This window comes from Enoplosus armatus, chromosome 3 (genome assembly GCF_043641665.1).
Source record: "Enoplosus armatus isolate fEnoArm2 chromosome 3, fEnoArm2.hap1, whole genome shotgun sequence".
NCBI classification, from domain to species: Eukaryota; Metazoa; Chordata; class Actinopteri; order Centrarchiformes; family Enoplosidae; genus Enoplosus; species Enoplosus armatus.
Window position 1 is genome coordinate 14,611,439 of NC_092182.1, and position 27,681 is coordinate 14,639,119.

A 27,681-nucleotide genomic window follows, 5' to 3' on the forward strand; every position below is an offset into this window, starting at 1 on the left:
TTTTGAATAAGGGTTGTTTATGAAGCAGGGATACTGCAGTTACATTTAATGTCGACTACCTAAAGGCTTAGGCCCGGTTAATTTTGTGTAAGCAGAGCCACTGTTGCGAACTGAACGGGGGGCAAAAAGAGATTATCTTGGACATAATTGGATGCAGATCTTTGTTGGAAAAAACATGCTGCTTGACGGTTTTATGTATAGTGGCATTAAAAACACACTTTCTGATCATTTATCTTGTGATGTATAGTTTCATTTATATTCTTTGATGCTGTTTTAAAATGTTGGCACTTTAATGAACCTGTGAAATGGATTTGGGAAAGTGAAAAATATGAAACAATGTGTTTACATCCTAACTATCTAATAAACTGATGATAATAAATCATGGGTCATTTGATGTCACTGTTATGGTGATTTTAAATTTTACATTAATTTTGATAAATTGTGTGTTAGACCAGTAGTCCACATTCTGGTGTGGTAAGCCAAAGCCAAAGTACACTATATGGATAAAAGATAGATAGATAAAAGTATGTGGGCACCTATACAGTACACCCATATTTTACTGTTGAACATCCCATTCAAAACCATGGGCATTTATACGCTGTTATAACCAGAGGAGTTTGTAACCTGGCTGCAGGGATTTGCTCTTTAACAGCCACAAGATCAGTGACGTTAGGCCCTGAGGCTGGACAATAAGGCCAAAGGTGATGCTTTGTGCAAGCTGCTATACAGTTGAAATGGTATTATTGTCTAAAATGTCACTGTATGTTGCAGCATTAAGATTTCCCTTATTTTTGGAACAGAGGGGTGCAGCCTAAACCATGACAAACAGCCTGAAGTACACAAAGTTATCAAGTGTTTATATATTTTGGCTATACAGTGTACCACTAATATACTGTTCTCTGTCAATGTTTGGTTAATGGGACAGGCAGTAAGTTTGCTCCTGTTCAGCTCATTCTAGCTGCTGTCTTCCCGTGTACAGTTTTGTAGTTTCACACTCCCGTCCATGTGGTGGCGTTAGCTCACCATGATCTCTTTACCAGCCGTCAGAGGAAAAAGACGGAGAAGAAAAACGTGTAACGTTAGTTAGCATAAACAGCTAGGGTAGCTGTGTGGTTTATGAGCTCTTTGCTTGTACAGATTTAGCAACCCACCAAGACAAATTCATCAGAGAACATTTCATACCTGCGAACACAACAGGCCCCACTTTAGGTATGTTTTCAACTAGCTAAGCCGAAGCGACACACGCCAGATATAAAACCAGCTAACGTTAGCCTTTGGCAGCGTCAGTAAACGTTACTTTGTAAACCAGATAGAAACATGTTGACCTGGCTAATGCTAGTAATGCTAGTGCTAACATTCTTTAGCTAATGGTAATGTTAGCAGCCGGGACATAAAGTGACATAACAGCCACAGCAACTAACGCAAGCAGGACCAATTTCGTCAAAGCTAGCTAGCTAGCTAAATTAGCTGTCCTGCCCAGATAACCCAATGTTACCGAGCCCTGAAGGCTTTAAGCAGAGCTGACTAACGTTATTCAGCATTTTCTTATTTTCAAATACTAATTTAACCCGATTGTGTAAAAGGACATACAAGTTGACCGGACTGTCTTAATGCAATGTTGCATTGTCTGATTGCACTGTCATGTAACTGGCCTGCTATATTCTGACATATGGATTTAGGACATATTACTCCAATTATAAACTGACTGGACTCGACATCAGTCTGGGCTTCGTTTTGTATTTGTCTTCTATTCTGTGTCTTCTATGTTAGTTATAAGCAAAATATAATTAGAGAAAAAAAATGGCCATAAAATAATGGCATCTACAGTATCTTTTTGCACTGGCTATAAATGCAAATGCACGTGTTGTAGTATAGTACAGTCCATTTGTTTTCTTTTTCATATTTAAGGTTAAATATGTCTGTGGTACCACTTTACCTGTCCACAAAAAAAAGTGTTTTCAGCATCAGAAATATATGTATAACTAACTTGTACTTTTTCTCTGTCTTTCTTAATCTAAAATAGGATGTTTTATTTTGTTTGTGCTTTTGTTGGTTTTGCCTAAAATTACTTAACTCCTCAATTTCATGTGTCACATAGGTTTCATAGTCCAAAGGTCACATTCATTTCATCTGGTACAGTAACACTGTAACACGACTGGCAGTCCTGTGACCCAAGAAAATAATGTGCTGCAGCTGAAGATGGGTGGTAGTGGCTCCAAATCCAAAGGATTTTGGCCTTTTTCTGGCTCAGGTAGTACGGACGATCCAACCAAAGATGGAAATGAGCAGCCACTGGCAAGAGTTCGAAGCTTCCCAAGTGCAACACCTTTTGTGTTTACTAGACGAAGGTAAATAAAGCATCAGCTGCTCTTGTAATCATATTGCCTTACAACACAAATACTTGTATTGATATTCCTCTTAGTTCCTAGTAAAAGCAGATATATTTTGTTTACTGTATTAATTCGAGGTCCCTGTCCCCTTTGTGTACAGGATGTTTCTTGGTGCAATCAATGCAATGCAATGCATCCAAACAATACATGTTTCAAACATCTGCCCAACCTCACCTAAAAAGGTGTACTAGTGGGCTGAAATATGGGTATGAAGAAGGCTGTTGGAGTAAGCCAATATAACTGCTGTTCTTGGAAACAGTTCGAGAATGTTGTTTGACATGGTGTATTATCTGCTTATTAGTTTTAAAAAAGACTGGCCATCGATGCCTATGTTTTCACAGGAAACATTTCCACACATTCACATTCATCCTGTGGTATTGACACTGGGTAAGATGGAGCCATAAATTGCACAACAATTTTGACCCATCTTCTTGCGCATTATACCACAAACCAGGATTTGTCAGATCAGGCGATATCTTTGTATTATTTCTTCAGCTGATTTCCACGATAATATGTGTCCACTCTATCTTCATTCCCCTCGTTTTAATTTGACAGGAGTTGGACACAAGCATAGTGTTCTGCTGCTGTAGCTGATCTGTTATAGTATTTTATTACAAATAAAAGTAAAACAGCTGATAAAATGTAATATATCTGTAATATTGTCAACAACCTGTACTTTTAGTATCTACTGAAGGTTTGTATATACACAGGCATATTATATATATACAGATTATCAGTTTTGTCTCTCTACTGCAGCTCTATGTTCTTTGATGAAGATGGCGACTTGGCCCATGAGTTCTATGAAGAGACAATTGTGACAAAAAATGGACGTAAAAAGGCCAAGCTGAAGAGGATTCAAAAAAACCTAACACCTCAGGTGAGCAGAATGTTAGACCTAAACGAGGGCTTTACTCACCAACAGTAGTTATGCATATTATCAGTCCAAATAATTTGAATCTCTTTCGTGTCCTTCCAGGGAATTCTAAAGCTGGACCACCCTTGCATCCATGTAGATTTCCCAGTTGTCCTCTGTGAAGCCTGATGATGTCTGAGGAACCTCTCGGACTCGCCACTCCGTCAACTCCGTCCTGTGGTTTCCCCTACAGCTGGAAGCCTGAACCACCTTTTAAAATAACATGATCTCTTGATATATTTGATGCCCTTATGTGGACAGGCTGATGCAATGTGTGCTGAGCCTCTGCATGTGATCTGTTTTTGGCTTGTGTGCAGTTAGACACAGAATAAGTCACCAATGGGGATCTAGAAGGGGGGCCAAGTTGGCTAAACATACTCAGTTTACAGATCATGGTTTATGTGCATGTAAGTGTGAATGTGTGTGCAGACCGAGGACAGAGTCATGAATTAATTGCTACAGACTGTTTCCTGTTAATGATTCATTGAACTCGAGGCGTTGAAGGAGAATGTAAGCAGTTCTTCCCTCTGTCCCGGTCGTATCTAGAGCGAGAAAGTTTAAGTGCACACTTTTTTTTGACAGTTTTTTGACACCATCATGACTTGCTTTATTATGCATGGAACAGGATCTGCTTATCGGTAATAGCCTAGGGAGTTGACAATCAGTGGCCCACAGAATCTGAAGTGGGTTAATGTCATATTATAATGTTGGATGGACTGGCTTCAATGACCTCAGAGCCACACATGTACACAGCAGCAGTGAGTCTAGTAAGAGATCCTGTTGTTTCCTTTGCTGCTTTGGCATACTATGTTTCACTTTTAATTTATTATAACTGTTTTTTAATTACAATTTGAAATGCTAAACCGTGTCATGGTACTTTTTTATATTTACACATTACAGATGAATAACATTAAAGTGCATTTACTTCACAGGCTGTCGAGATCAAAAGGGAAAGAAAATCAATGGACATCTTTTATAATCACTGCCTTTAAAAACTCTGAAATATTTATATATCTGTGGAAATATTTGAATTTTATGTTGCAGGTGAAGGTGATAAGATAGATGCCAGGCTGTAGCTACCTGAGGCCACTCAGGTCATGTTGTAAGGATATTTTTCTGGGAATTAAGGAGCAACCTGTGGAGGTTACAACAAAAAAGGTACACATGGAGGGTTTTTAATTGGCAGATTCCAGTGAAAAATAATGAACTCAAGGTCCACTTACTTGGAGATTTGTCAATGGTTACGTTTTTCCTCACCAAATACTTATAACTACTTGTAATGACGCCGAAAGAGCCGCACTAGGAAGTTAAACCTGCATGGTGGTACATCAGTGGCTCTAAAGGGACTTGGAGTCATGACCTCAGTATTTCTAAAATCCTGATACCATATTTTGCAGAGTGAATTTTGATACAAACTAATAATGGGGGGATCATTTAAATAATTGAAGTTGCTCAAGATTAATATATAGAAGACATTTCCAAAGTTTGAAAATTGTCTGTTAGGACACATTTTTCTGATAATTTCTTCTTTTTTTTCCTGGTTGCCTGTGTAATGCTACTTCAATTTGGAGTTTAAATGCCAAGATGAAGAAAGTTACGGGAAGAAATCTCTATTCATCAGCGTTATATGTGGCACCCCAATCTTTATACAACAATTATTTGGTTAGCTCGTAAGAGGTATTTGTCAAATAATCTTAATAACAATAGAGTGTTCAGCTTTTTGGCACTGGTTGTAAACGCTAAAATGAACTGACAGGCCTTGTTCATCCATGTAGTGGAAATAATGCTCCTGACCTCCACCTGCGATGAAATTAGCCAGCTGCAAAGGAAATTGCAACGGCAAACCATTGTTGGGAGGGGAGGTGTGTGTCTGTTAATGAGGGATGGATGAAGTTCAGAGAGAAGTGAAGGCCATCATTGCAGTCTCCAGGGGAAAGGGTTTTCTACAAAGCTGTCTGTGATATTGTTCTCAGAGGATAAAGAGGGCTGTGCCAAAATCCACTCCACTTTATTGCTTCCATGAAATGATTTTGCTTTACACGTATTTGTGCTTTTTTACGTATGGGCAAGTACCTTTTTTCAGCTGAGTGTGGGGGAGACATGGCAGTGCAATTACTTTTTGTTGTTTACCTTCACAGAGCTGTAATAATATGCAAGGCCATGAGGTGAACTGCAGTATTGGGGTTAAAAGAAAAAAATGGACTCAGCAAAACACCCATCCTCTGGCTTTGCTGACACTTTGCTGTCTGGGCACATTTTAAGACAGTAATTAAGGCATTATTCACAGGAACCATTACCATCTTTTACCTTATTATTTAAAAGAACGTGTGAATATTTTGTTTTATTTTATTTTATTTACGTACTCTGGAGGAACTGCCTTCAGGAGAGGAATCTATCTGCCATGAGGTGTGAGTGTGCATTTGAAAAAGGTAATAATGGAGCAATGAGGTCAATTGTGTGAAAATACAGGCTTTGTCATTATAAGCACCTTAAGGTTGTTTTCTTTGCTATAAGTGCAAACAGACCTGATAAAAGATCTGAAGTAATTCATTAACTCTCAGGTTCAATGATCTCATTTAGTTCAATGTTATCAATCAGTTGAGTCATGTTTACCATCTCAGTAAAACATTTTTATATGCTTATTTTTGTTCTTTCTTTATTTGTCTTTACACACATAACAAAGAACCTAGCGCTTCAAAACCTCAACACACCATTTATTTGAAATCCCTTTAATGATGAACACATGTTTTAACACATCTACGACTTGATACTCAGAAATCTCAGCCAAAATCTTTATAAAGGATTCTAATACCTTTATAGCATATACCAAGAGTGTGTGGTTTACCCGAGCAAACTTTACACTTGTCCCAGCCAACACCTGAGGGTCACGAGTAAGCTGTATCTGGCAGAAATCCTGACTCAGCTGGGAATTGGTTTCAAAGGCTTTCAGTTGAGTCACGTTGGTAAAATCAGTTTACTGCTTTGGAGCTTACAAAGTCTTAATTTGAGCTGACAACGTCCTATCAATGATAAGAGAACAATGTACTTAACACAGTATATATTTGAATCTGGCTCAATCAGACGATGTCAGAGAAGCAGGCAAGACAGCTACTCTTTGACACTCCCCCTATTCAAAAGGGGAACTAGGCAAAAATCCAATGTTGAGGTGTTCTGCACATGTGAGGAGGAGTCTGCTGGATATTTAAATACCCCTCAGTGGTGGATTCATTTCAACACAGAGCCAACAGCCACTTTTGTCTCTAGACTATGATAATGGAGCAGAATAACAAGCTTGGCCTGTATGCATCACGATCCTAAACAACTCAAACAGCTTGATTGGACTACTTTCATCCGGAGATTAAAGAGGGAAAGGGTGCTGGTAAGAGACATCATTTGGACACAACGTGAGATGACAGATTTACGTATTATTATTATGGTTTTTGAGAATGATAATGTTTGCTGTATCAACATAAAATAAATGTTTTTTTCTTTGCACAATGGGAATACATTTGATACCATTCAGATCAAGCTCATATTCAAGCTCAAATGTATTGAAGAATAACCTGACAGCTTTTAAGACACAGTGACTCTCCTCAGAATAGATGCAATATACAAATCTGACTCTATTCAAAAGCACTGCCAACTTTTAAATATTGAAATAATGCCTATTCTGAGAAAGATGTAAGTAGCCTCAATATTTTATAAACGATGGTCCAACGCTTATTTTAAATTATGTGAAGTTTAACTCAGTCTATGAAATACTTATGGCCACAGAAAATACAAATGCAATATGGTTTTGTGGGAGACATTGTCTCTGTAAGCCAGCTTTTGTTGAATGCCATTATATAAAAAATAAACAAAAGAGCCTGTGTCTAGTACCCCATTCATTCACTCATTCATTCATTGAAACATTTTAGTTTGTCATTTTTTACACTGTAGTAACTTAAAATTCGCTAAAATAGGTTTAATAGTATGACCACAATATAACCGCCGTAAAACATTTCAACATGTCGGGAATTTATTTCACACTTAGTCTTATCAATGAAACTTGTCTCAACAGTCAATTCAGGGCAGAGCTCGAAGAACAGACTACTTTATTTAAGGGGGGGTGGGGTGAGTGGCACTAGGATGTAATTTTACCGTCACATTTATGCCAGACAAGCATTAAATAATTAAATAATGAATTATTAGATAATACTCGTTTTAAAGTAAAACCCCATGCTGTATTGATACAAATGGCAAACAAAAGACAAATTATGTCTTTCATAAATTCAGAACACCCCTACTCATGAACTCAGTACACTGGACTGTTGTTGCTCAACGTTTTACTCGTCAGCATCGCTCCTGCTGTAATTTCTGTTAGCTTTAGCTGGCAAATTTGTTAATCATCAACATGGATTGAACGGACTATGACTGTCGTTTATCACATGGCAGGGCTGTGGAAAAGCAATTTGTTTATGAGTGGAATAAGCCCATGTCCTCAGCTTCATCGGAACAGGTAAGACTGGATGGGAAGAAGAAACAACACGTTAGCTAACTTAGCACATTGGTCAATGAAACTTTGAGCTAATTTGGCTAAGTTACGTTAACTTAGTTCGTGGACGGAAGACGTTTAAAGTAGTCACAGAGAACAGCAGTTAAGTAGATGTCTTCGTTGTGTTTTTGCTTTACATTTCGCTCTAACCGACATTAAACTTTAAGCTGCTCCACAGCTAATTTCCGTACAAATGATACATATAACGTAAAGTTAACTGCTATTAACCATAACGTACCCAAGAATATTAGTAATAAGCATTTTCTAATAATCTACCTTAGACATGTAATTGGTAACGCTGTAACGTTATCCTAACATGTTTTTATTGTTTTCGAGATGGTCACTGACTCTACCTATGAGATCATGATGCTTTTACTACACCTGAAACTATAATATTTCCTGAAAGTAAAGGTTTCCTGTTTTTCACAGATGTACAATTCATTAGAAAAGTGTTCCCTGGATCATCTGTGGAGATTTATGGAACTATGATTAGTTTTATTTTCATCTGAATTTAACAAAACTGCTTTATTTTCCTTTTCAAGAGAAAGAGGAGAGACGGTGAGCAGTGACCATGGAGGCTGTATTTCACTCTCTCTTCTCCACAGCTGGCCAGCTGCATTGGTTGCTTCTGACTCTGTTTACATCCTGGATAGTCTTGTGTTCAGCTGATATAAAGCAAACAAGATGGCCTTTATATTCCCAGAAGCCGGTTCTTCTCGCCTGGAATGCACCAACACAAGAGTGTGCCCCGCGACATCGTGTAACTTTATATTTGGACCAGTTTGACATTGTGGCATCCCCCAATGAGGGCTTTGTCCGGCAGAACCTCACAATTTTCTATAAGGAGCGCCTTGGGTTGTATCCCTATTATGAGCGTGGTGGCACTGCAGTGAATGGAGGCCTTCCACAGCTTGCCAGCCTCACTCAGCACTATGAAAAGATGCCTGAAGGTTTGCAAAAATACATACGTGAGCCAGAGGCAAAAGGTTTGGCTGTTCTTGACTGGGAGGAGTGGCGACCATTGTGGATCCGGAATTGGGATACTAAAGATATCTATCGAAGCAAATCCCGTGAAATGGTGGCCAAAAAGAACCCTAATTGGACCCCAGAACAAGTGGGGAAAGTTGCACAGCAGGAATTTGAGCTATCGGCTCGCAAATTCATGCTTGAAACTCTGAAACTTGCCAAGAATTTGAGGCCCAATCAACTGTGGGGCTTCTACCTGTTTCCAGATTGTTACAACCATGACTATAGGGGTGGCCTGAAGAACTACACAGGCCGCTGTCCTGTTGTGGAGATGGCCCGCAATGATCAACTTAACTGGCTGTGGATGGAGTGTACAGCATTCTTCCCCTCTATATACATGGGTTCTGTACTAAGCTCTACAATTTATGGCCGCCTCTTTGTCCGAAACAGGGTAAAGGAGGCGATGCGCCTGGCATCTGTTGGGGATGGATTAGCACGTCCTGTTTTTGTTTATACCCGCCCGACTTACATCAATCAGATGACCCCCCTAACAGAGGTTAGTTGGCTAAAGCAACAATTCATCAATTACAGAAGGCTTATACTTTTGTTGTGTTATCTTGAAGTTCAGTTATTATATTTAAGCCTTAGACAGGAGGAGGAAGTTGCCAGGAGACCACGCATTGCTGATGGATGGAAAATGTCTGTGTATCAGAATCAGAATCAGAAATACTTTATTGATCCCTGGGCAAAATTATACTGGCAGTATTGTGTATATATACAGGCAGCAGTCAATGAAATCAGGGGAAATCAACATTAACATTAAGTATAGTTTCAGCTTGGACTGTGGCACTATTATACGTAATACTTTGACTATGTATTAGCTTAGTTAGTATTTCAATTTCAATTTATTCATTTATGTTGACTTAAGTGGAATTAAATGCACTAAAAAATATATTTTTCTGTGTGATAATACTTCCCTCATTGTATGGTACTGAACTGTTTGTGTAAATGTTTTGTAGACTGATTTGGTCTCCACCATTGGTGAGAGTGTTGCACTCGGAGCTGCAGGTGTAATCTTCTGGGGGGACACCTCCTATGCAAGCAGCAATGTAAGTGTCACACCGTCTCTGCTCATTCGATGCTGAGTAACCTAGTGTTCAGTGGTTCGTGGTTAACATCCCATTTCTTCACCTGCAGGCCAGCTGCTCCGCCCTAAATGAGTATCTTAAGGGACCGCTGGGCCGGTACCTGCTCAATGTGTCTACAGCAGCAGAACAGTGCAGTCAGGAGGTATGTAAATCCCAAGGCCGATGTCTGCGCAAAGTATCCGACAATGACGTGTACCTGCACCTCAGCCCCCTAACACACACCATCTCCAGTCAGGGTGGCCAGCTGAAGGTTACAGGCGTGCCTGGCCAAGCCGAGCTGGCTCTTTTCCACACACACTTCAAGTGCCAGTGCTACAGTGGGTACAGGGGAGAAGCCTGTGCTCAGAAAGAAAAAGGGCAGAATAGAGCCTCCTCTGTCTTTGGGACCTGGCCTCTTTGCCTTTTACTCCCACTAGGACTCCTCACTCTGCTACACTGAGGAAACTGAGAAGCCCAAACCAATTGCTGCTTCTGCCAGCCCTGGAAAGGACAGTTCGACATAAAGGTGATACAAGAGGTTTCTGTGCACAAGTGATACAGGTGCATTAACAGCAGCAAGCAGTCAGTCCTGTCATCAAAGATCTCCCAGTATGACAGGAGATTTTTATCCCCAGCACACAGACCCCATCTGAGAGGAATATTTGTGTCTGCACTGGCAGAGCTCCAACCTCAGGACCACCTCCTGGAACTGATGTCCATCCATCAATATTACAACTGGTCATTAACTTATAAATTATGATAATGTAAAAAATCATAACTGCCATGCTCCTGACTGACCCTGACCTCAAGATGAGGAGATCCTGTATACTGTCACACCACATTCAATTGGACTGTAGTGTAATTGTGGGACTGATAAAATGCCTTATGAAATATAGAACTGCTTAACCTTAATTTTTCTTTTTGTTTTTTTTTATTTATCTATTTTTTGTGATGTACACTACAATAGAACAACATGAGGCTTAAACAAAAAAGTGTAAGAAAGGTAAATTTTTTACCCAGAGACATATGCTATTGATATGTTATAGTATTATAGTTGTTGGTATCACAACAAACAACTTTAGATATTCTGCATTTGCATAATGCTGCCCATTTCAACATTATAGTTTGTATCTGTTGATGGATTAAGCTGTCAAGTGTTATGACACACAGCCTCATGAATGAAATCTAAATAGTGCATTATGCCAGAAGATGATAAATTAGGACAAATTGAGACATTTCTTTGGCTTATAGAAACAACATGGCCGGACCTGTCTGTGCCAGGTCGAAATTGTGCCTTAGTTGGGCTACGAAGTGCTCTTTTTTTATGGTTGCCTTTGTTTACAAGTTATTAATTAATTGTTGAGGTTTTCACTGCAGTGTTCATCTCGGCCCTCTGCTGGGCACAGTGCTTTACACTGATATTAACTCCATATGCCTACCAGTTTATTTTTAATTAACAGGAAAAGATAAATGTTTTTATTTGTTTGTTAATGGTGTATTCTAATTCACATGGATATCACTGTGAAAACAAGGTACAAGTTAGATTTTAGCATCCAATATACCTTTTGCCAAATGTTTGTTGATTTTCATGAGAACAGATGGGAGGATTATCAGATACTAGCAGTATAAATCCAACTGATCGTGGCTGATTTAAGCTTGTCCCAGATATATGGGGATAAGTAACAAGAATTGTTAATACAGAAATGCCAAAAATATGTTTACTTTCCATTATAAATTGTCTTATCCACAATTCTTTTGTAAGGGATCCTTTTGCAAATGTTTGTATTTATGTTTTTAAAAAAGTGGACCATTGGCCGATGTACTGTTATCAGATTTGTTTTTAACTCTCAAAAATCTCAAATATCAGTCTCAGAAATCCAGTATTGGATTTGTACACAATTATCAGTTTGTTTGTTTGTTGTTGTGTAGTTTGATTCGCTTGCACTACAGCTTGTGTCGGGGTTCCTGCCAGTGACACTGTGTTGATAGCAACTACTGTAGCTACATCTTCATAGTTTCACACTGAAGCTAGCTGAGCAGTTTCAAATGTATACAGTTGCTTCTGTATTTATTCTGTATGGCAGTCTGCTCAAAAAAGTATAGTATACCTAAAATGAGTTATGATACCAGTGGGCAGGTATAGGAATGACTCACAAACTGAGAATCACACGTCTTTTTATGTATGCTGCAAACTTTTGAAATTCTGCACTTTAACCAACAACTAATTTTCTGTTGAGGTGGATATGGTGTTATTCCATGTACATGAAGTGAACTTGTGTTCTGTTGCTGGATACAGAAGCCTGTAAGGAGTACAGTTGGTACAGTACATTGCATTGCATTATATTGTGGTGTTTTTCCATTTAGTGTGTCATGTTAGAGATGTGTTCACTGTGAATCTTGTCTGAAAAGAAGTTATGATTGTTATACCTTCCTTGGCTTTTAACTAGCATTTTAAAAATGATCTAACGTTTTATTTAGTTTGTCATCTTTAAAGAGGTAAGAGAGCGCAAGAGCAAAGATTACTGAACAAAGTAATCAGATCTAACTGAAGTTAACACAGTAACATTGGTTTCTGTGGTATACATAGAGGTGGGAGAAAGATGTCATGTATATTGCAGATAATTTGACCCCAAAGTACTAGCTAATGCCAATGATCATCACCATTTACATTTCAATAGTAGGCGATAAATCAATACGTTAAAGGTAAAAGAGGAGCCATACCATGTTTTTTCATTGTGAATGTGTGTGTTTTTGTAATTGGACATGATGTCGTCTTCATCCCACAACTTGATTAAGACTGAACATTTGCTTGGCTTTGGCATTTTTACTTTTGTACCACTCCACCGCTCTGTTTTAGAAGCAGCTTTGTTTCAGTGTTAATTAGGAAATTCCCTTAATTTAAAAGCCTTATTTTACCAAAGTGTTTTGATTGTGTTGTTCAAAACAAAGTGTGAAAATAATGAAAGGGTTGCACAGGATTTAATGTTTTGTATTTAACATTTCATATTCACCTTTTACATCGGAGCATTTCAATATTAAAAAAGGAATTTGAACGTATTTTTTCTGTTTCTGGAGACTGTTGCCTGCTGGGAGCTTTTATCTTAATGACAGGGACATCCTCAGCTTTTACACCTACTGCTGGGGTCTTTGAATGCTGGTGCCGGTGTTAACAACACAGTTTTACTCTGTCGTATCTGTATCAAACATACTGATGACTGTATGCACTTTACAACAAAGATACATGAGAAAACGGGGTATAAGGTATTCCAAGTGGATATCACAGCTAGTAAATATGTAAGAAAGAGAAGAAAGTTAAAAAAAACAAATCTAACAATATCATGATGCCCGAGGGTTAAACTTATGAGACAGTGTTCCACATATAGACACAGTTTTTATGGCCTTGCAACTGTGAAGTCTGAAGATTCAGGGAATCCAGATAGATTCTAAAAGTGGCTTTAAATACACTGAAGTTTTCAAAAATCTTCCTTTAAATCAACAGATACACTTCTTCTTTGAGTTTTAAGTTTCATCATATTTTTACAAAAAGCACATTAAGTATCCAAATCAAAAAATATTTCCACTGAATAACATGCACTATTTTAAAACAATATGTTTATCTTGTGTGCTTGTTTCTGACCATTTCAGCAGGAAGTGACGTATGGGTGCTTAGTGTTGTTTTGTGCAGCTCGTAATGTGGTCCGAGGAGGAACAGACGGTTTAGAGACCGTGGGGGGCTTAATATATAGCAGACGGAGACACTCATCAAGATTTCTTTGCATTTCATGACTTTCTCGTGTGACAGCTTCTATATAATCTTTACTTTTGGTTGAAATTTTCTGACCAAGGAACGGTGACGGTACAGGTAGTTTGTCTTGTCAGTAAAACGATGTCTAGCTAGAGTCAGGCTAACTGCACGATTTCTCCTCTCAGTTTAAAAAGCTAGCTACCTCCAGCATCGACCCCGAAGCCTTTCAGCAACATTTCCCATCACTGGCAAACAGCAATGCAGAAGACATGACGACGAAGCAGACAGCCTCGTCCTTCTGTCAGTGAACGTGTCTAACAATTGTCTCCTTTGTGTTGGTATGTTTTCTCCTGGCGCTGCATCCTTAATGCATCGTGTCTCCTAACGTTACAGCGTCCCATTGTACGGAGATTAAGCTAGTCGAAGAGCGACACGTCCAGCTAATGTTAGCTTTCTTGCATATTTTGACAAATTTACACTGGTCAGTTTACTACAGATTGTTTGTCCTTCATCCTCGGAGGTTAACATTTTAATGTAACTGAACACTTTTTTAATTAACCTGTATCCCTCCACAGCCACATTCAGTACTAAATTGTCAAACCATACTTACCTGGCTGACATCAACAACCACGGTACAGTTCGCTGTTTTCAGGCCGACCTCAAGCACCTGGAGCAGTGTTCATTGTCAATTTAATGCTGTGGTGAAATGGATTTGAAGGATTACTTACTTGCTAAGGACTAAACTGTCCAGTGAAGCCTTCACTTTTAAACCAATTGTTTTCTTTCTAAGATGCACACGCAGAATTTTAAACTATCCCTGTTCACCTAATCAAGGCAGAAATGCCCTGCAGTAATCTTAAAGAAACACAAGGTGTCTTTTACAAGCTGGATCATATTTGTGTCATTCCAATGTGTTATGAATATAAAGTAATTATCAAGTGAATTGCTGACATCTGGACACATAAGTCCACCGAAACTTTTTGTTCCTGTTCCTCTTATCAGCCATGTAGCTGGTGAGAATGTCAATGGGAATGGTTAAAACTATGAAAATAAGAGGTAGGTTTTAAAAACTGTGATTGTAAAACTGGTTAAGACAAAGCCAACGACTGAACCACATCTACTTGATGGATTGGGATGTCGATGTCTGTGAACATTGTCAAATAAATATAAATACTACATGAGTAGTACCTAAATGATGGGCTCTCAGCCAATGCACTTTCTACCACTTTTCCTAGATCGTTGATCTTGACGAAATGAATTTCTTGCGTAATCGTCTTGTTGTTCTGGGCCTGGTGTTGTTGGCCACGTTGCTGCTGTACCTGCTGCTGCCGTCCATTCGCCAGGGCAGCATGGAGCCGTCTCTTGAAGCTCAAAGAATGGGGCTGATGGCCACCCCCCCTCCTCCGCTCCCAACCATCAACGTGTCCATTCGCACTGGACAGCTACCGGGGGACCCTCCACTGTTCTTCAGAGAGGCGTTACCTGTTGATGGAGCTGGACGACAGATACTGCCGAGGTGAGTTGACACAAGTGGAGACCGACTTAGAACATTTTGGGAGCTATTATTTAATTCCATACCAGTTTTCTGAGTGAACACACCTGACAGTGAAGTGGTTTATTGATAAGTTTGAAATGCCTACAAACACAGGTAGTGATTATGATTTCTCTTTGCAGGCTGCAAGTGGTCCTCCTTCATGGCCAGGCCTTCACGTCCAAAACCTGGGAAGAACTCGGTACAATGGCCCTGCTAGCAACAAATGGCTATCAGGCCTTAGCGATGGACCTGCCAGGTAGGCACATAATCAGCACTAATGTTAGTGAAAGTAATGATGATATCACTTAAAACTGGATTAAACACAAACCTTTCATCATGAAATGTATGGTGTGGTACACTAATTGAACCAGATTCAATTTTGAGAGCAGTATTACTTAAATTTTATACTGAGAATATATATATATATATATATATATATATATATATATATACTGTATATTCCCAAGGCAAAGATGAAAATCTAACAATGTACAAATTCCTAAATGGGTTTACAGTGTTGCACAAGGCTTAAATTTGGGTTGACACAAGCAGAGCAATTAGTACATGCAGTCTGGTGATGGCGCCACCACATGTCAATCTAAACAGATGGATAATCAGCCCGAATGACTCAAAACACCTGCCCGGGTGTGCTTTTCAATAAAGTTTGCAACACAAAAATATAGATAGATAGTGAATGGGTCGGAATACATTCAAAATCTATTGCATACATATTTCAAAGCACATAGGCTGTTGTCTTAGCATCTAAGCACACACATTTTGTAATTACATTTATTTAAAAATAACAATAATAATAATAATAATGTGTTTTCTTCCACAAATTCCTCTTCCTCTTTGAGGGTACGGAAAATCGCCGGATTCAGATGCTCTGAAGACCGACCAGAATCGGGTGGACCTCCTTTCAAGGTTCATGGAGTCTTTGGGCGTCAGGGCAGCTGTGCTTTTGAGCCCCTCCATGAGTGGACATTACTCCATCCCCTTCCTCATGAAGAACAGCGCTCAGCTACATGGCTTCATTCCCATAGCACCGGTCGGTACCCGCAGTTACACTCCGCAGCAGTACCAAACTATTCAGGTGAGGGTGGTAAAGATTGTGTTGAAGTGACTGTGATGATTAATATATTCAAATGGAAACAACAGACATTATGGAATCGTGCCATTAGTTGTGTGTTTTGTGAGTAAACAAACTTCTCTGGTGTTTCTCTTGACGTTAGAAGGGTGGTTAACATTTACAGGAACAAGAACTGTTCCTGTAATGTGGACTACACACCAGTGAGGCATGGCTTGATTAAACCCACTAGAGGGCCCCATTTTGTATGTAACATGTAACCTTTAATCACACAGCAGACTACATGTGGTCACTATAAAACTCTGCTCCAGTGTTGGAATACTCCTTTGCCCCAGGTTTGCTGTGTGTGACTTAGTTTGTCATTTTAAAGGAATTGTTCAACATTTTGGGAAATGAAATCATTGGTTAGAGTTAGACGAGGCTGGGCTCAGTAACCTCCTGGAGCCTTGTCATTATGAGGTTGCCAGGCAACCAGCAGTGATTCCAGGAAGTTTCTGCACAGAGTAAAGAAATAAACCACACAAACCACAAGGTGTCGTTTTTTACACTTAAGTTTTTGTATGGATTAAACAAACAAGATATAACGTGTTTATTAGTGAACTTTAGAAGTGTCAGAAGGCTTCTTTTGAGTATTGTTGAAATGTTGGTGGGAAACTAGTAATTTATTAATAATCAATAAATATTTATAATAACATTAAAATACCAAACATTTGCTGGTTATAACTTTATTAATGTGAATGATTGCTGCTTACTGCTGGTTAGATAAAGTAAGCATCTTTGATAGCACTTTGGCCTTTTGTAACATACGATGCTATATTATTACTATGCTTGTATTTTGTGACATTTTAAGGACTGAGTGATTGATTTAACATAAATAAAAATCAGAATTTGCTGCCGTATTTGAAAGTCAGCATGGTGTCTTCTTGTAGTATCATTATGATGTCTGTTCCCTTTGGACTTTCGCAAGATACTTTCACTACATATATGAGAGGCTGGCAACAGTTTAGTCATTAACAGTAGGTATATAAGTATGTCAGAAGTCTGTGTGCATTTTTACAAAGTTGTATGTTGATACTGGTCTATACATATGTGAAAATCTTTTATGCTGTGTAGTCTCTCTCTTTGACTTATCTCCCGTGTGTGCTTTTCAGACTCCCACTCTGATTGTGTTTGGAGCCCTGGACACAAATCTGGGTGCTCAGTCCCACAAGAACCTCATACAACTTCCACATCACCTTGTGCTAAAGCTAGAAGGAGCTCGCCATGCCTGCTACATGGACAAACCCAGAGAATTTCACCAAGGACTGATCGACTTCCTCAGCAAACTGAAGTGAGAGGAGACAGACGGATGGGAACAAAGAGGAACACATGTCATCTTATCTATGGTTTAGTGTAGTGACAATTTTGCTAAAAAATACTAAGATCAGCATTATTCTCATATTATCGTCATCCGAAGCAAAGAACATTGGCATGGGAGTACGTTTTAATACATGGAAAATGGCATGTCAAATCTGTTAACAATGTGACAGTTAACAATACAGTATTTCAGATGTTTCCAAACTTAATTGTAGTTATTTTTTCAGTTTTCCACAATGTCACCCAAACATACCAGAGTAGCTCAGCTTGTTGTAAAAATAACTTCAGACTTGTTTAGTGGTGAGTTTTGTTTCATGTGTTTCATGTCTCTCTTTGCATGTAAAAACATGGAATGTGTTTGCTTCTCTGTTACCATTTTTGTAGGTGACATGTAGGTTTACTGTAAATATACAAATGTAGCAGGTGCCTGTGTTTAAATAGCTTCAGTTCGCTTCACATTCGACAAACAGATTTGTATATTAAGATCTGGTAACCATTCCAGCTTCCAAGAAAACACATGCCGTTCTCAACAAAAGCAAACAGAATTGATGCACACTGTAATAAAAAATGTATAAAAGAATATGGACTATATAAAATGACAAAAAAAAATAGCTCACATTTGTTTATATAATGAAGTTATATGTAATATATTTGCAATGAGTTTGGACAATCATGCAAAAAAATTAAAATAAGATATATGCATAGCTTCAAATAAAAACAAAAATTTAGTGTTTTGTATGTTTAAGTTGATAAAATTGTTTTGGGAACTGCAGGTTATTTTGATGTATTTACATAACCATTTGCATTTTTTGCAGTGTTTAAAATTACCAAATCATTGCTTGTTCTGAGAACAAATCTGTTTACATAAGCACTTTACTTAAGCACAATTATAAGATACTTATTTTCTTGAGTATTTACATTTTAAGCTACTTTATACTTCAACTCCACTACATTTTAGAGGTAAATATTGTGTTTTTCTTTATATTATACTTTTTACTCAGGTACATTTATCTGCTATACTTTCAGATAAAGATTTTACATACAAAAATATGACCAGTTTATAAAGTATGCATTGCTGTAGATCAAAATACCCCAAATTATATGAAGTAGTTAAAATGTCCTCCATCCTGAGAGCTACATTAAAATGCTGCTTACATGTTAGTGTATTGTTAAATAATATATTAACAGTCTGAAAGGGGCCAATCTGCAGTAGTACTTATACTTTTGATACTCAATGTGTATTGTTTACTTTTACTTAAGTAAAAGTTACTGCACAGTTGACAGTTAAATAATTCTAAGAGTTAGAAATTAAGTGCAAAGTACACCCCTTACAGTTCTGATGTCGGCTGTACTATTTATTTGTACCAGCTGTTTTAACATTTGTTATAAATATAGTGTATTACAAATATAGTAAATATAATTGTGACAGTAGGAGTTAGGGATGAAGAATGTGCCTGTCCAGGTCAGGAGTTGTGCATGATTTTGAATTAATCCACCAATTATATCATAGAGACAATTCATACTACACATAAACACTGATGCATGATGGACTATTAAAAATAACTGGTTAACATTTTACAGTTTTATAGATTACTTCTTTCTGATACCATAACATAACCTATATGATGAAATCATAATTTTATTTTCAATGGTTGGTGACCCTTTTTGCAGTTTGCTTGGTCAGGCCGCACATATAATGTGCCCAAGCTTATACATATTTATTCTGAAATAATACATTTTTATGTTAATGCCTCAAAACATTTTAAAACATTTATTTAACATTCAGTCATCATGCCAGAAAAGTAGTGTCTTTCCGGGGAGACTGGTCTTTTATTTTGAAGGGCAGGGACAGGCCCGGCTGTCACGAGGAAGCTGCGGACGTTGACTGCAGATGGTGAGTACTGAGAGTAATAACTAACTAACAAAACAATAATTAAATCACTCTACGTTGTTCGTTGTCTTGTAAGCCCTGTTTACCACAACCAGTCTAAGCTAGCCATAGCTTTTGTGCGGCTAAAGAGAGCATAATAAGTTGACTACAAGGCTAGCTAGCGATTTTAGCATAAAGCTGGTCGACCAGCAGCGAAGCTTTCAGCAGGTACGGCAGCTAATGGTAATGTCACAGGCTGCTGGCCTGGCATCTAACGGTCAACGGCGATAACAGGAGCTAGCGTTTGATAAAACAGCTCTAGAAGACACTGATTAGACATTTCTCACGTTATTATGCTTGATTGTAGTGTGTCGTTGTGTATGTGTGCGTGTGTGTTTTCTTTTACAACGGTATTCTCTCTGTGTCCTCAGAGCAGTAAATAAATCACACCATGCTGCCTGACAAAGATGGTCCAGGTGTCGGAGGTGGAAAAAGCTTTCCTGAGGGAGAAGACCCCTCTGTGAGTCTGTTCAGAGAGTACCTTCGCCTCAAAACCGTCCACCCGAACCCCGACTATGGTGAGATATCTTCATCACAATATACACTGAAATCAAGCCATGCCCTTTGGAAATGTCACAGTTGGATTTTTGGCATTTCTCTTTGTTTGGTAGAAGTCAAAACAACTGTTGAACTATGCACCTTGATGAGGGCGAATGGTGTGTTCACACAACACAGCATTTTCTATGTTCATATTATAGCTGTGAAAAAAGTTCCAGTGTGAAATTATTTATCAAAGTCCAATTCTTATCTGCATCTGTTAGACATTAAATACTTCCATGTGTATGTATGAAGCTCGTGGTATTGAAAAGAAAGCTGAGCTGCTGAGCAAGGATCTCACTTAGCCGGTCAAAACTTGTTTTTGATACTCACCTGTGGGTAAAGAAAAAAACAACCAAGAAAAAAACTACTACCCTGACCAAAAGAATGGGATGGCAGCTGAGAGTGTTTTGTCTGCAGGAAGGCTGGCCTCAATCGTCATGATAGGGTACTGTACCTCAGAGGACCTTGTGTTGGCTCAGGTTCATTTTCAGGATTCGTTGGGAACAACTAGGAGGAGGCCTTGCATGCTTGAGGGACTATATTATTATAATAATAATAATAATAATACACTTTATTTATATAGCACTTATAGCACAAACAAGTTTACTTATCCAATGCAGTCAAGAAATAGAAACATAGATAAAAGACAATGAATAAAAACAAATCTTAAGAATAAATAAATGGATAAAAGCATAAAACAAAAAGAAAAACTCTAATTAAAAGCCATTTTATAAAAATTTGTTTTTAGAGTTTTAAAAGAGGTCACTGAGGTAGCTTGTTGATTCCCAATGGAAGGTTATTCCACAATTGAGGAGCCCTTATGTTAAATGCCCTACTACCCTCTGTCTCAAGCCTTGCCCTGCAGATCTCACCAGTGCACTGAGGCGAGACAAGGGTAAAATGTGCTCGTATAATTTGAGTTCTTGTTAGAACCCTATCGGTGGTATTTTTATACAAGTTGGAGGCAGTTTATTGATTGATTTCTGGGGCAGTCCGGCAAATGATGAGTTACAGTAATCTAGATGGCTGGAAAACAAGTGCATGAATGAGAGTTTCTGTGTCACTGATGAAAGAAATGATCTAATCTTGGCAATACTCCTGATACTCTCCCAGTTGGCCTTTACACAATTATTAAGATTTAAACAGACTGTTCTGCTATCTGTTAATTCATATACAGACGCTGCTCTTCAGTTCCTGGACAGAATGGCGGAGGAGCTTGGGCTACCCATGAAAAAGATTGAGGTGTGTGTCAGTGATGGTAATTTAATCCACGTAGAAAACAGAGAGATATTAGTAACACAGTGGGCCTCATCTGTCGTTCCCTCTCCCTCCAGGTTTGTCCAGGCAGAGTCGTGTCGATCATGACATGGGAAGGCACGGACCTAACCTTGAAATCCATCTTACTGAATTCCCACACAGATGTTGTACCTGTTTTCCAGGTATGGCGTCTGTCTCTGTTCACAGCGCTGCAATCCTGTTATTATCTGTAATAGACATGAAAAAAATAGATGTGATATCAATCTCTTCTCCAGGAACATTGGAAATACGATGCTTTCAGTGCTTTCAAAGATGCAGAGGGCAACATTTATGCCCGGGGATCACAGGACATGAAATGTGTAACTATACAGTGGGTATAAACTGCCTTGATAACTTGTTTTAGTAAACAGGATTTGTGCTCTAGTGTTGTTGTGATCTTCACTTTAAATTATGTGCTATGTGAAACACCCACTCACTCAACCTGCATACTGTCAGTTCAGGCTCCATTTCTTATTTCTGTCGTAACTCTGCCGTGTCTTCTTTTGCTCTTCGCAGGTACATCCAGGCAATCAAAAGACTGAAGGCAGAGGGACGGAAACTTATGCGCACTGTGCACTTAATGTTTGTTCCTGGTGAGATATCTATTTGTCTCCTCTATTTGTACACATCCTTCGTCCACCCACACGCTTATTTTGCCTGATTAGACTTCTTCTCAAAAGAGTGAAGGCGTGTTCAGACTGTGCTTGATTGACACCTTCCTCACTCTCCTGGTAGTTTTTTTACCTTCCATCAACAAAATTGCCCTGCGGGTAAAGGAAAAAAGGATATGATTTCATGGTTCTGATACGAGTGACGAATAAATAGTAATCAAGACGATCATACACTAAACAGTGAATGAGAGCAACACTACAGTTTTTGGTCAGGTAGTGTGATAATGTATTAAACGTGGTAATAAAACATGCTAGAAAAAGTTAAATAAATGTGAACTCTGGCCACCGAGTGCTTCGGGGCTGGAAACGCAAAACAGGAAACGCATGCTTGAATGCGTCCATCGTTCGGGCTCTGGGAGATGGAGCGAATATTCGTCGGACGGAAATGTAATGGGACTGTACCTTTGGGGCGGAACAAATCTGTGCCGGTGTGCCCCTTGTTATGTAGTGGCATGGGTGGAAAAACACGCTTAGTGTGGTGCAAGCGACATGTGAGGCAGCAGGTATGACACTGAATCTCAGCTGATCCAAAACTACACACAAGCAGAGCTTAAACTACTCGATTAATCTATGACATTAACAACTATTTTTCTCTTTCATTTTTAGATGAAGAAGTTGGAGGTCACAAGGGAATGGAAACATTTGTGAAGCATCCAGAGTTCAAAAAATTAAACATTGGCTTTGCGCTTGATGAAGGTAAATAAATAACTTCAACATCTTGACACTGAAGGTCACCAGGCTACTTGAAACTGAGTTTATGCCACGGACAATTCAGTTGTTTGTTTTAGAATTGTACATCTTGACACCTCAAAACATTTCTGCCAATAGTATAATTATTACTCTAGATCATTGTGCAAAGTACAGTGTATTAAACGGCAGGTTACCATAGAAACAACATGTTTGCTTCATGCTACATTACCAGTAACTGGTGAAATTAGTATTTGGCGTAATGCCCTCCATGGTGAAATGAGGAATTCAGAGAAGGAAACATCACTTCACCTCTTGTGGTGTCCTTTGCCTCCATTATTTATTAATACAGACTAAACTGGGGCTGGATGATGTGACTGTAAGTCAATATAACCAAGTTTGTAAGCTTTGATAATTACCTTTTTAAAAAAATTAAAAAAAAAGAAGTATTTATGGGGCATTTCAGGCCTTTATTACAGACAGTGGAGGAAATGAGGGAGACAGATACACAACAGTTCAGGGTCAGCGTCTTGACCCCTTGGGGTGCATAATAGCTTTATTTAAAACAGTTAATTACAGTATGACCAGTTAAAGACTTAACTGTAAGGTGATTGGATGGTTCAACGTTTGGTTAGATCTTATAGAGACAATTTATTAAAATTTGCAGTTGGACATTTAGGTCTGTGAGAAATCCATAATGTCAGCCTCGAGATGGACAATACATTGATCAAATGACCAAAATTAAGCTGCGTGTATAGCGGTGTTTGATACAGAGCCAGTATGGGATTTGATCTAATGTGCAGAGCAGAGTCAGGGAGAGTATGTGGAGGCCATTATTGGTCTGACAACCAAATATTTGAATGTTATCATATTACCCACTGTGCCAAATTACTTTTTTATTGGTTTTGAAGACAAAGGAAAAGGTGTGCTGAAATTCAGTCCCTGGTTGTGGAGGTTCAGAAACCCTCCTGTGGTGTAGTTGCTAATCTGTACATCATTAACTTCTGTCCTTTGCCCCACAGTTTATCCTTTTCATAGTTATCTTACTGCACTAGACTAATGTTAAACGTTTAGTGTTTTATTTGCATCTTCTGCATACATTCTGTAGGTCTGGCCAACCCTGGTGAGGCCTTCACTGTGTTTTATGGAGAGAGGAACCCCTGGTGTGAGTATGAAATACATCCAGTATAAGACTTCCACCATCGTATCAGATTCCAGGATTTGTGAAGGATAATAAAGTCGATCTTGAGTCAAGCAGAATGACTTCTTCTTTCCAGGGATTACAGTCCACTGCCCAGGCAGTCCAGGTCATGGGTCTAGGTTTGTGGAGAACACAGCTGCTGAGAAGCTGGTAAGTGTCAATGTCATGCAACCAGTTAATAAAACTATTAAATCATAAAGACTGAGAAGGACAGTGGGAATAACTATACTATCTTTTCCTTCTCAGCGTCAAGTCATAAACTCCTTCCTGGACTTCAGAGAGAAGGAGAAACATAGGTGAGACTGACTTCTTGATTTATTGTAATGCATATGTGATATTTTCTCATTAATACACACATTGGAATATGTTTTGGTTGTTGCATTTTAATCACACCATATTTATAACACAACACTGGATCTGCTTTGTGCAGTTATTTTCCAAATGTGAGCTTTAAGGCTTGAGTCCCTACAGAAAGTCCCAGTATGAAAGGTCCCCTCAATACTGCTTTTCTCACAATAAATACAAATAATATGCTGAAAGTGTCTCACAAGGGCTGTAAAATTTATATTTTGACTATTATTTACTATGCAAGAGTTGCTCTAAATGGCTTGTGAGTCTGTTCATTGCAGTTTCCTCCAAAAGTAGTGCTACTGAGGTGTTTTAACAAACCATGTGTACAGTTAAAATGCTGCATTCAAGCTCAAAGCTGAAGGATGTAAGCAGCTCTGATTTAAGGACTACTCTGTGGAGGCAACAAACTGCCACCTGTGCCAAAGCCCATTTAACAGAATAATGACACTAAAAATGAAGTGACACTCATGAAATAGTAATGTTATTATGCAGGTTGTGTCTCAGACGTTTGCAGGAATGTTTGCAGATGTTCCACAAAAACCCAATCTTGTAAGATCTGGTATTTGAACTAGTTTGTCTTTTACAATACAGGGACATGTGGCTTATCTTGTAATAATGCCTGTTCTTGCTTTATTTTACAGGTTCTTCATTTCTTAATAGAATGTTTTTTCCTGGAAACCTTTTAGCAAATTATGAACTCAACACAACTAACTAAACTCAAAGAACACTGCCTCTATATTGCCTATAATTAGTTCCAAATTACATCATTCTCACCAGGAAACTTTCAAGGGAATTATTAATTGCAGTAATTTTTGCTACTATGTAATATATATATATATATTATATATTTCAGACTAAATACCAGTGAGTGTTTCACACTCGGTGATGTCACCACAGTGAATATGACCATGGTCAAAGGAGGCGTGGCCTACAACGTCATCCCAGCTGAAATGGACGTCAGCTTTGACCTGAGAATACCACCTACAGTAAATCTACAGGTGTGTAAGCGTGCATGTCTGTGTGAGTGTGAATGTTTGTCTGCAGATTGAGTTTGTGTATTCTGTGTGACTTTCTCATATAGTCTACAGCAACTCCCTCTGGGGAATCATTATTCAATAGATTTGATCCAATGACAATTGTACACCTATTCTAGGTTGACTATGTATGTTGTTGGGTCATGTCTTTGTCCACTCTGAAGAAGACACCGTAGTGCTGAAATGTTAGTTTGCACAATTTAAAGGCTTCAAATCAATCAGTGTGCTCCAGTCTCTGTTTTTCCTTTGGAGGTTTTCTGTCCTCAAACTGAGAAGTACCTGATTCAGCTGCATATTGCCTGGAGATGTGTGGAGAACCCTGTTTCATACAGGAAGATGTGTTGGTGTGAAATGACCTCCAGGTCAATGTTAACTCTACACTAACTTCAAAATGATTATTGTCCTACCAGGAGTTTGAAAGACAGATCAAGAAGTGGTGTAAAGAAGCTGGAGAAGATGTCACTTATGAGTTTGCTCAGGTCAGTGCACGAACACTCTTACTACTACAGTACTCTGTTATAAAAGTGTTGTTGGTTCGTTCCTGTGGTCAAATAGGTTAAATTAGCTGCCATCCATTGCAGAAACATATGAACCAGAGTCTGACTTCGACAGAGGAGAGTGATCCTTGGTGGGGCGCCTTCAGTGCCACCTGCAAGGCAATGTGAGTACACTTTCCACACTAATACATAATTTGTGCGTCTGTACACGTTTTCTTTTGCATGTTAGAGTGCTGGTGCAAATACAAGGCAGTCAGGTGTCTATCCACTATCGACTACGTAAAAACAAGTCAAATGTACAACATATTGTGACAACTTTAACCTCAATTATGGCTCTATCTCCCTCCACACCTACCTGAATAATTTTACTGTCTGAACAACAGAAACTTTACACAAGATGAGTAATAAAAACACTTACTTTAGTGGATCATGAAATAAGACTTTTGTATCCTCAATTTTTGCTCATACAACCCTTTTAATGCATTCGGTCCTTGGGATTTCACACCTTAGCTGCAAATATTCACACAGCTCCCACAATACTCTTCTCGTGTTTAGAAAGAACTGCATTGTCTGTCCTGTCTACAGTTACTTTTCTCAGCATGTGAGGAAGCTGATTTTTCTTTTTTCAGTTACTCTGTGTTCTACTGGAAATATATAAAGGCTATAGCACTTTATCCAGATAATTGTAGCTGACAAAAGCACAAAGGTACTGTGGGACTGTACTGAATCCGTCCTTGTTTCATGAAAACTAAGTCTCATGTCAACATCTCCACCATAGGAATATGACTCTGGAAAAGGAGATATTTCCAGCTGCAACAGATAGCCGTTTTATCCGAGCTGTGAGTATAAGAACTGGGTGTGATAGTGACAACAAGGGAGAAAAGGTAATTTATTCATTGTTAGTTCTGTGCCCGGTAATAGGTTTGTTTGTTGAATCTAGGTGGGTATCCCTGCTATCGGCTTTTCCCCAATGAACAGGACGCCAATCCTGCTGCACGATCACAACGAGTATCTGAATGAGCAAGTCTTCCTGAAAGGCATCAGCGTGTTCGAGAGGCTCATCTCAGCTCTTGCCAGCGTTCCTGCCTGTCCTGATGAGGCTTAGACACGTCTTCATTCTTAATCCTCTCTAAAACGTATTTCACTGATGATCTGAATATTTAACTTGAAGAATTTGCAGAGATGACCAAAGAATAGTAACATGTATATCATAAGCCAAAACTGAGCACTTAGCCTTTGGTACTAGATTATTTTTTTTTTTAATGATTCTCAGGATATAGCACAGTAAGCTTTGCATTACTCAGCATTGCAGCAGTTTTTTAACAACATACTTACTGTATGTCAGCATTGTTGATTGAGTGTGCCTGTGTGTATGCAGTCTTAAAGAAATATCACCTATTGTGTAAACAATGTTTTCCATTAGTATGGAAAAATCAAACTTAATAAAATGTGAAGATGACTTTGAATAACGATCAAACGTCACTTAATTACCACTTTTTAAATTTAGCTTGATTTTAAAACTATTATTCCACAGATATCATTTTATTTAATAAACTGGAATTGAATAAATATATTTGTTCATTACTTTCATGTCATATTTTCTTGTACACAAGTTGGAGATCAGTGTCTGATGCCATACTGAGGTGCAATTTTAAAACACCAATGAATGAGCAGCAGATTATGGGAGGAAGATTTCTGACTGCCGGCGGCAAAGGCATTTAACCTCCCAGACAAGCATCTGTTTCAAGGACAGGCAATAACATTTACCATAACTGCATCTATAAAAATGTCCAAACGTCAGTTAAACCTCTGAATCTCAGTG

General features: G+C 38.6%; 4 protein-coding genes across 4 annotated transcripts; all 4 read left to right on the forward strand.

The window, feature by feature from the left end:
• The first annotated feature begins 1,113 nt into the window (after window positions 1-1,113).
• Window positions 1,114-4,152, forward strand: tusc2b (tumor suppressor 2, mitochondrial calcium regulator b). Its single transcript, XM_070902666.1, has 4 exons — window positions 1,114-1,209; window positions 2,099-2,348; window positions 3,147-3,267; window positions 3,367-4,152. Exons 2-4 carry the CDS (start codon window positions 2,200-2,202, stop codon window positions 3,430-3,432), a joined length of 336 nt encoding a protein of 111 aa, XP_070758767.1. The 5' UTR covers window positions 1,114-1,209; window positions 2,099-2,199; the 3' UTR covers window positions 3,433-4,152.
• Window positions 4,153-8,394: 4,242 nt separating this feature from the next.
• hyal2b (hyaluronidase 2b) lies at window positions 8,395-10,390 on the forward strand. Its single transcript, XM_070902762.1, has 3 exons — window positions 8,395-9,359; window positions 9,823-9,912; window positions 10,001-10,390. The coding sequence occupies exons 1-3, from the start codon at window positions 8,409-8,411 to the stop codon at window positions 10,388-10,390; spliced, it is 1,431 nt and encodes a 476-aa protein (XP_070758863.1). The 5' UTR covers window positions 8,395-8,408.
• A 3,408-nt stretch (window positions 10,391-13,798) lies between these two features.
• On the forward strand, window positions 13,799-18,326 carry abhd14a (abhydrolase domain containing 14A). The gene is made up of 5 exons (XM_070902999.1): window positions 13,799-14,013; window positions 14,911-15,191; window positions 15,350-15,465; window positions 16,067-16,302; window positions 17,448-18,326. The coding sequence occupies exons 2-5, from the start codon at window positions 14,929-14,931 to the stop codon at window positions 17,628-17,630; spliced, it is 798 nt and encodes a 265-aa protein (XP_070759100.1). The 5' UTR covers window positions 13,799-14,013; window positions 14,911-14,928; the 3' UTR covers window positions 17,631-18,326.
• A 1,188-nt stretch (window positions 18,327-19,514) lies between these two features.
• On the forward strand, window positions 19,515-27,385 carry LOC139282691 (aminoacylase-1-like). Its single transcript, XM_070902525.1, has 15 exons — window positions 19,515-19,546; window positions 19,954-20,100; window positions 21,300-21,364; window positions 21,457-21,561; window positions 21,655-21,749; window positions 21,935-22,011; window positions 22,696-22,785; window positions 23,885-23,941; window positions 24,054-24,127; window positions 24,224-24,273; window positions 25,182-25,326; window positions 25,773-25,841; window positions 25,944-26,023; window positions 26,638-26,698; window positions 26,800-27,385. Exons 2-15 carry the CDS (start codon window positions 19,974-19,976, stop codon window positions 26,962-26,964), a joined length of 1,260 nt encoding a protein of 419 aa, XP_070758626.1. The 5' UTR covers window positions 19,515-19,546; window positions 19,954-19,973; the 3' UTR covers window positions 26,965-27,385.
• Window positions 27,386-27,681: the final 296 nt, after the last annotated feature.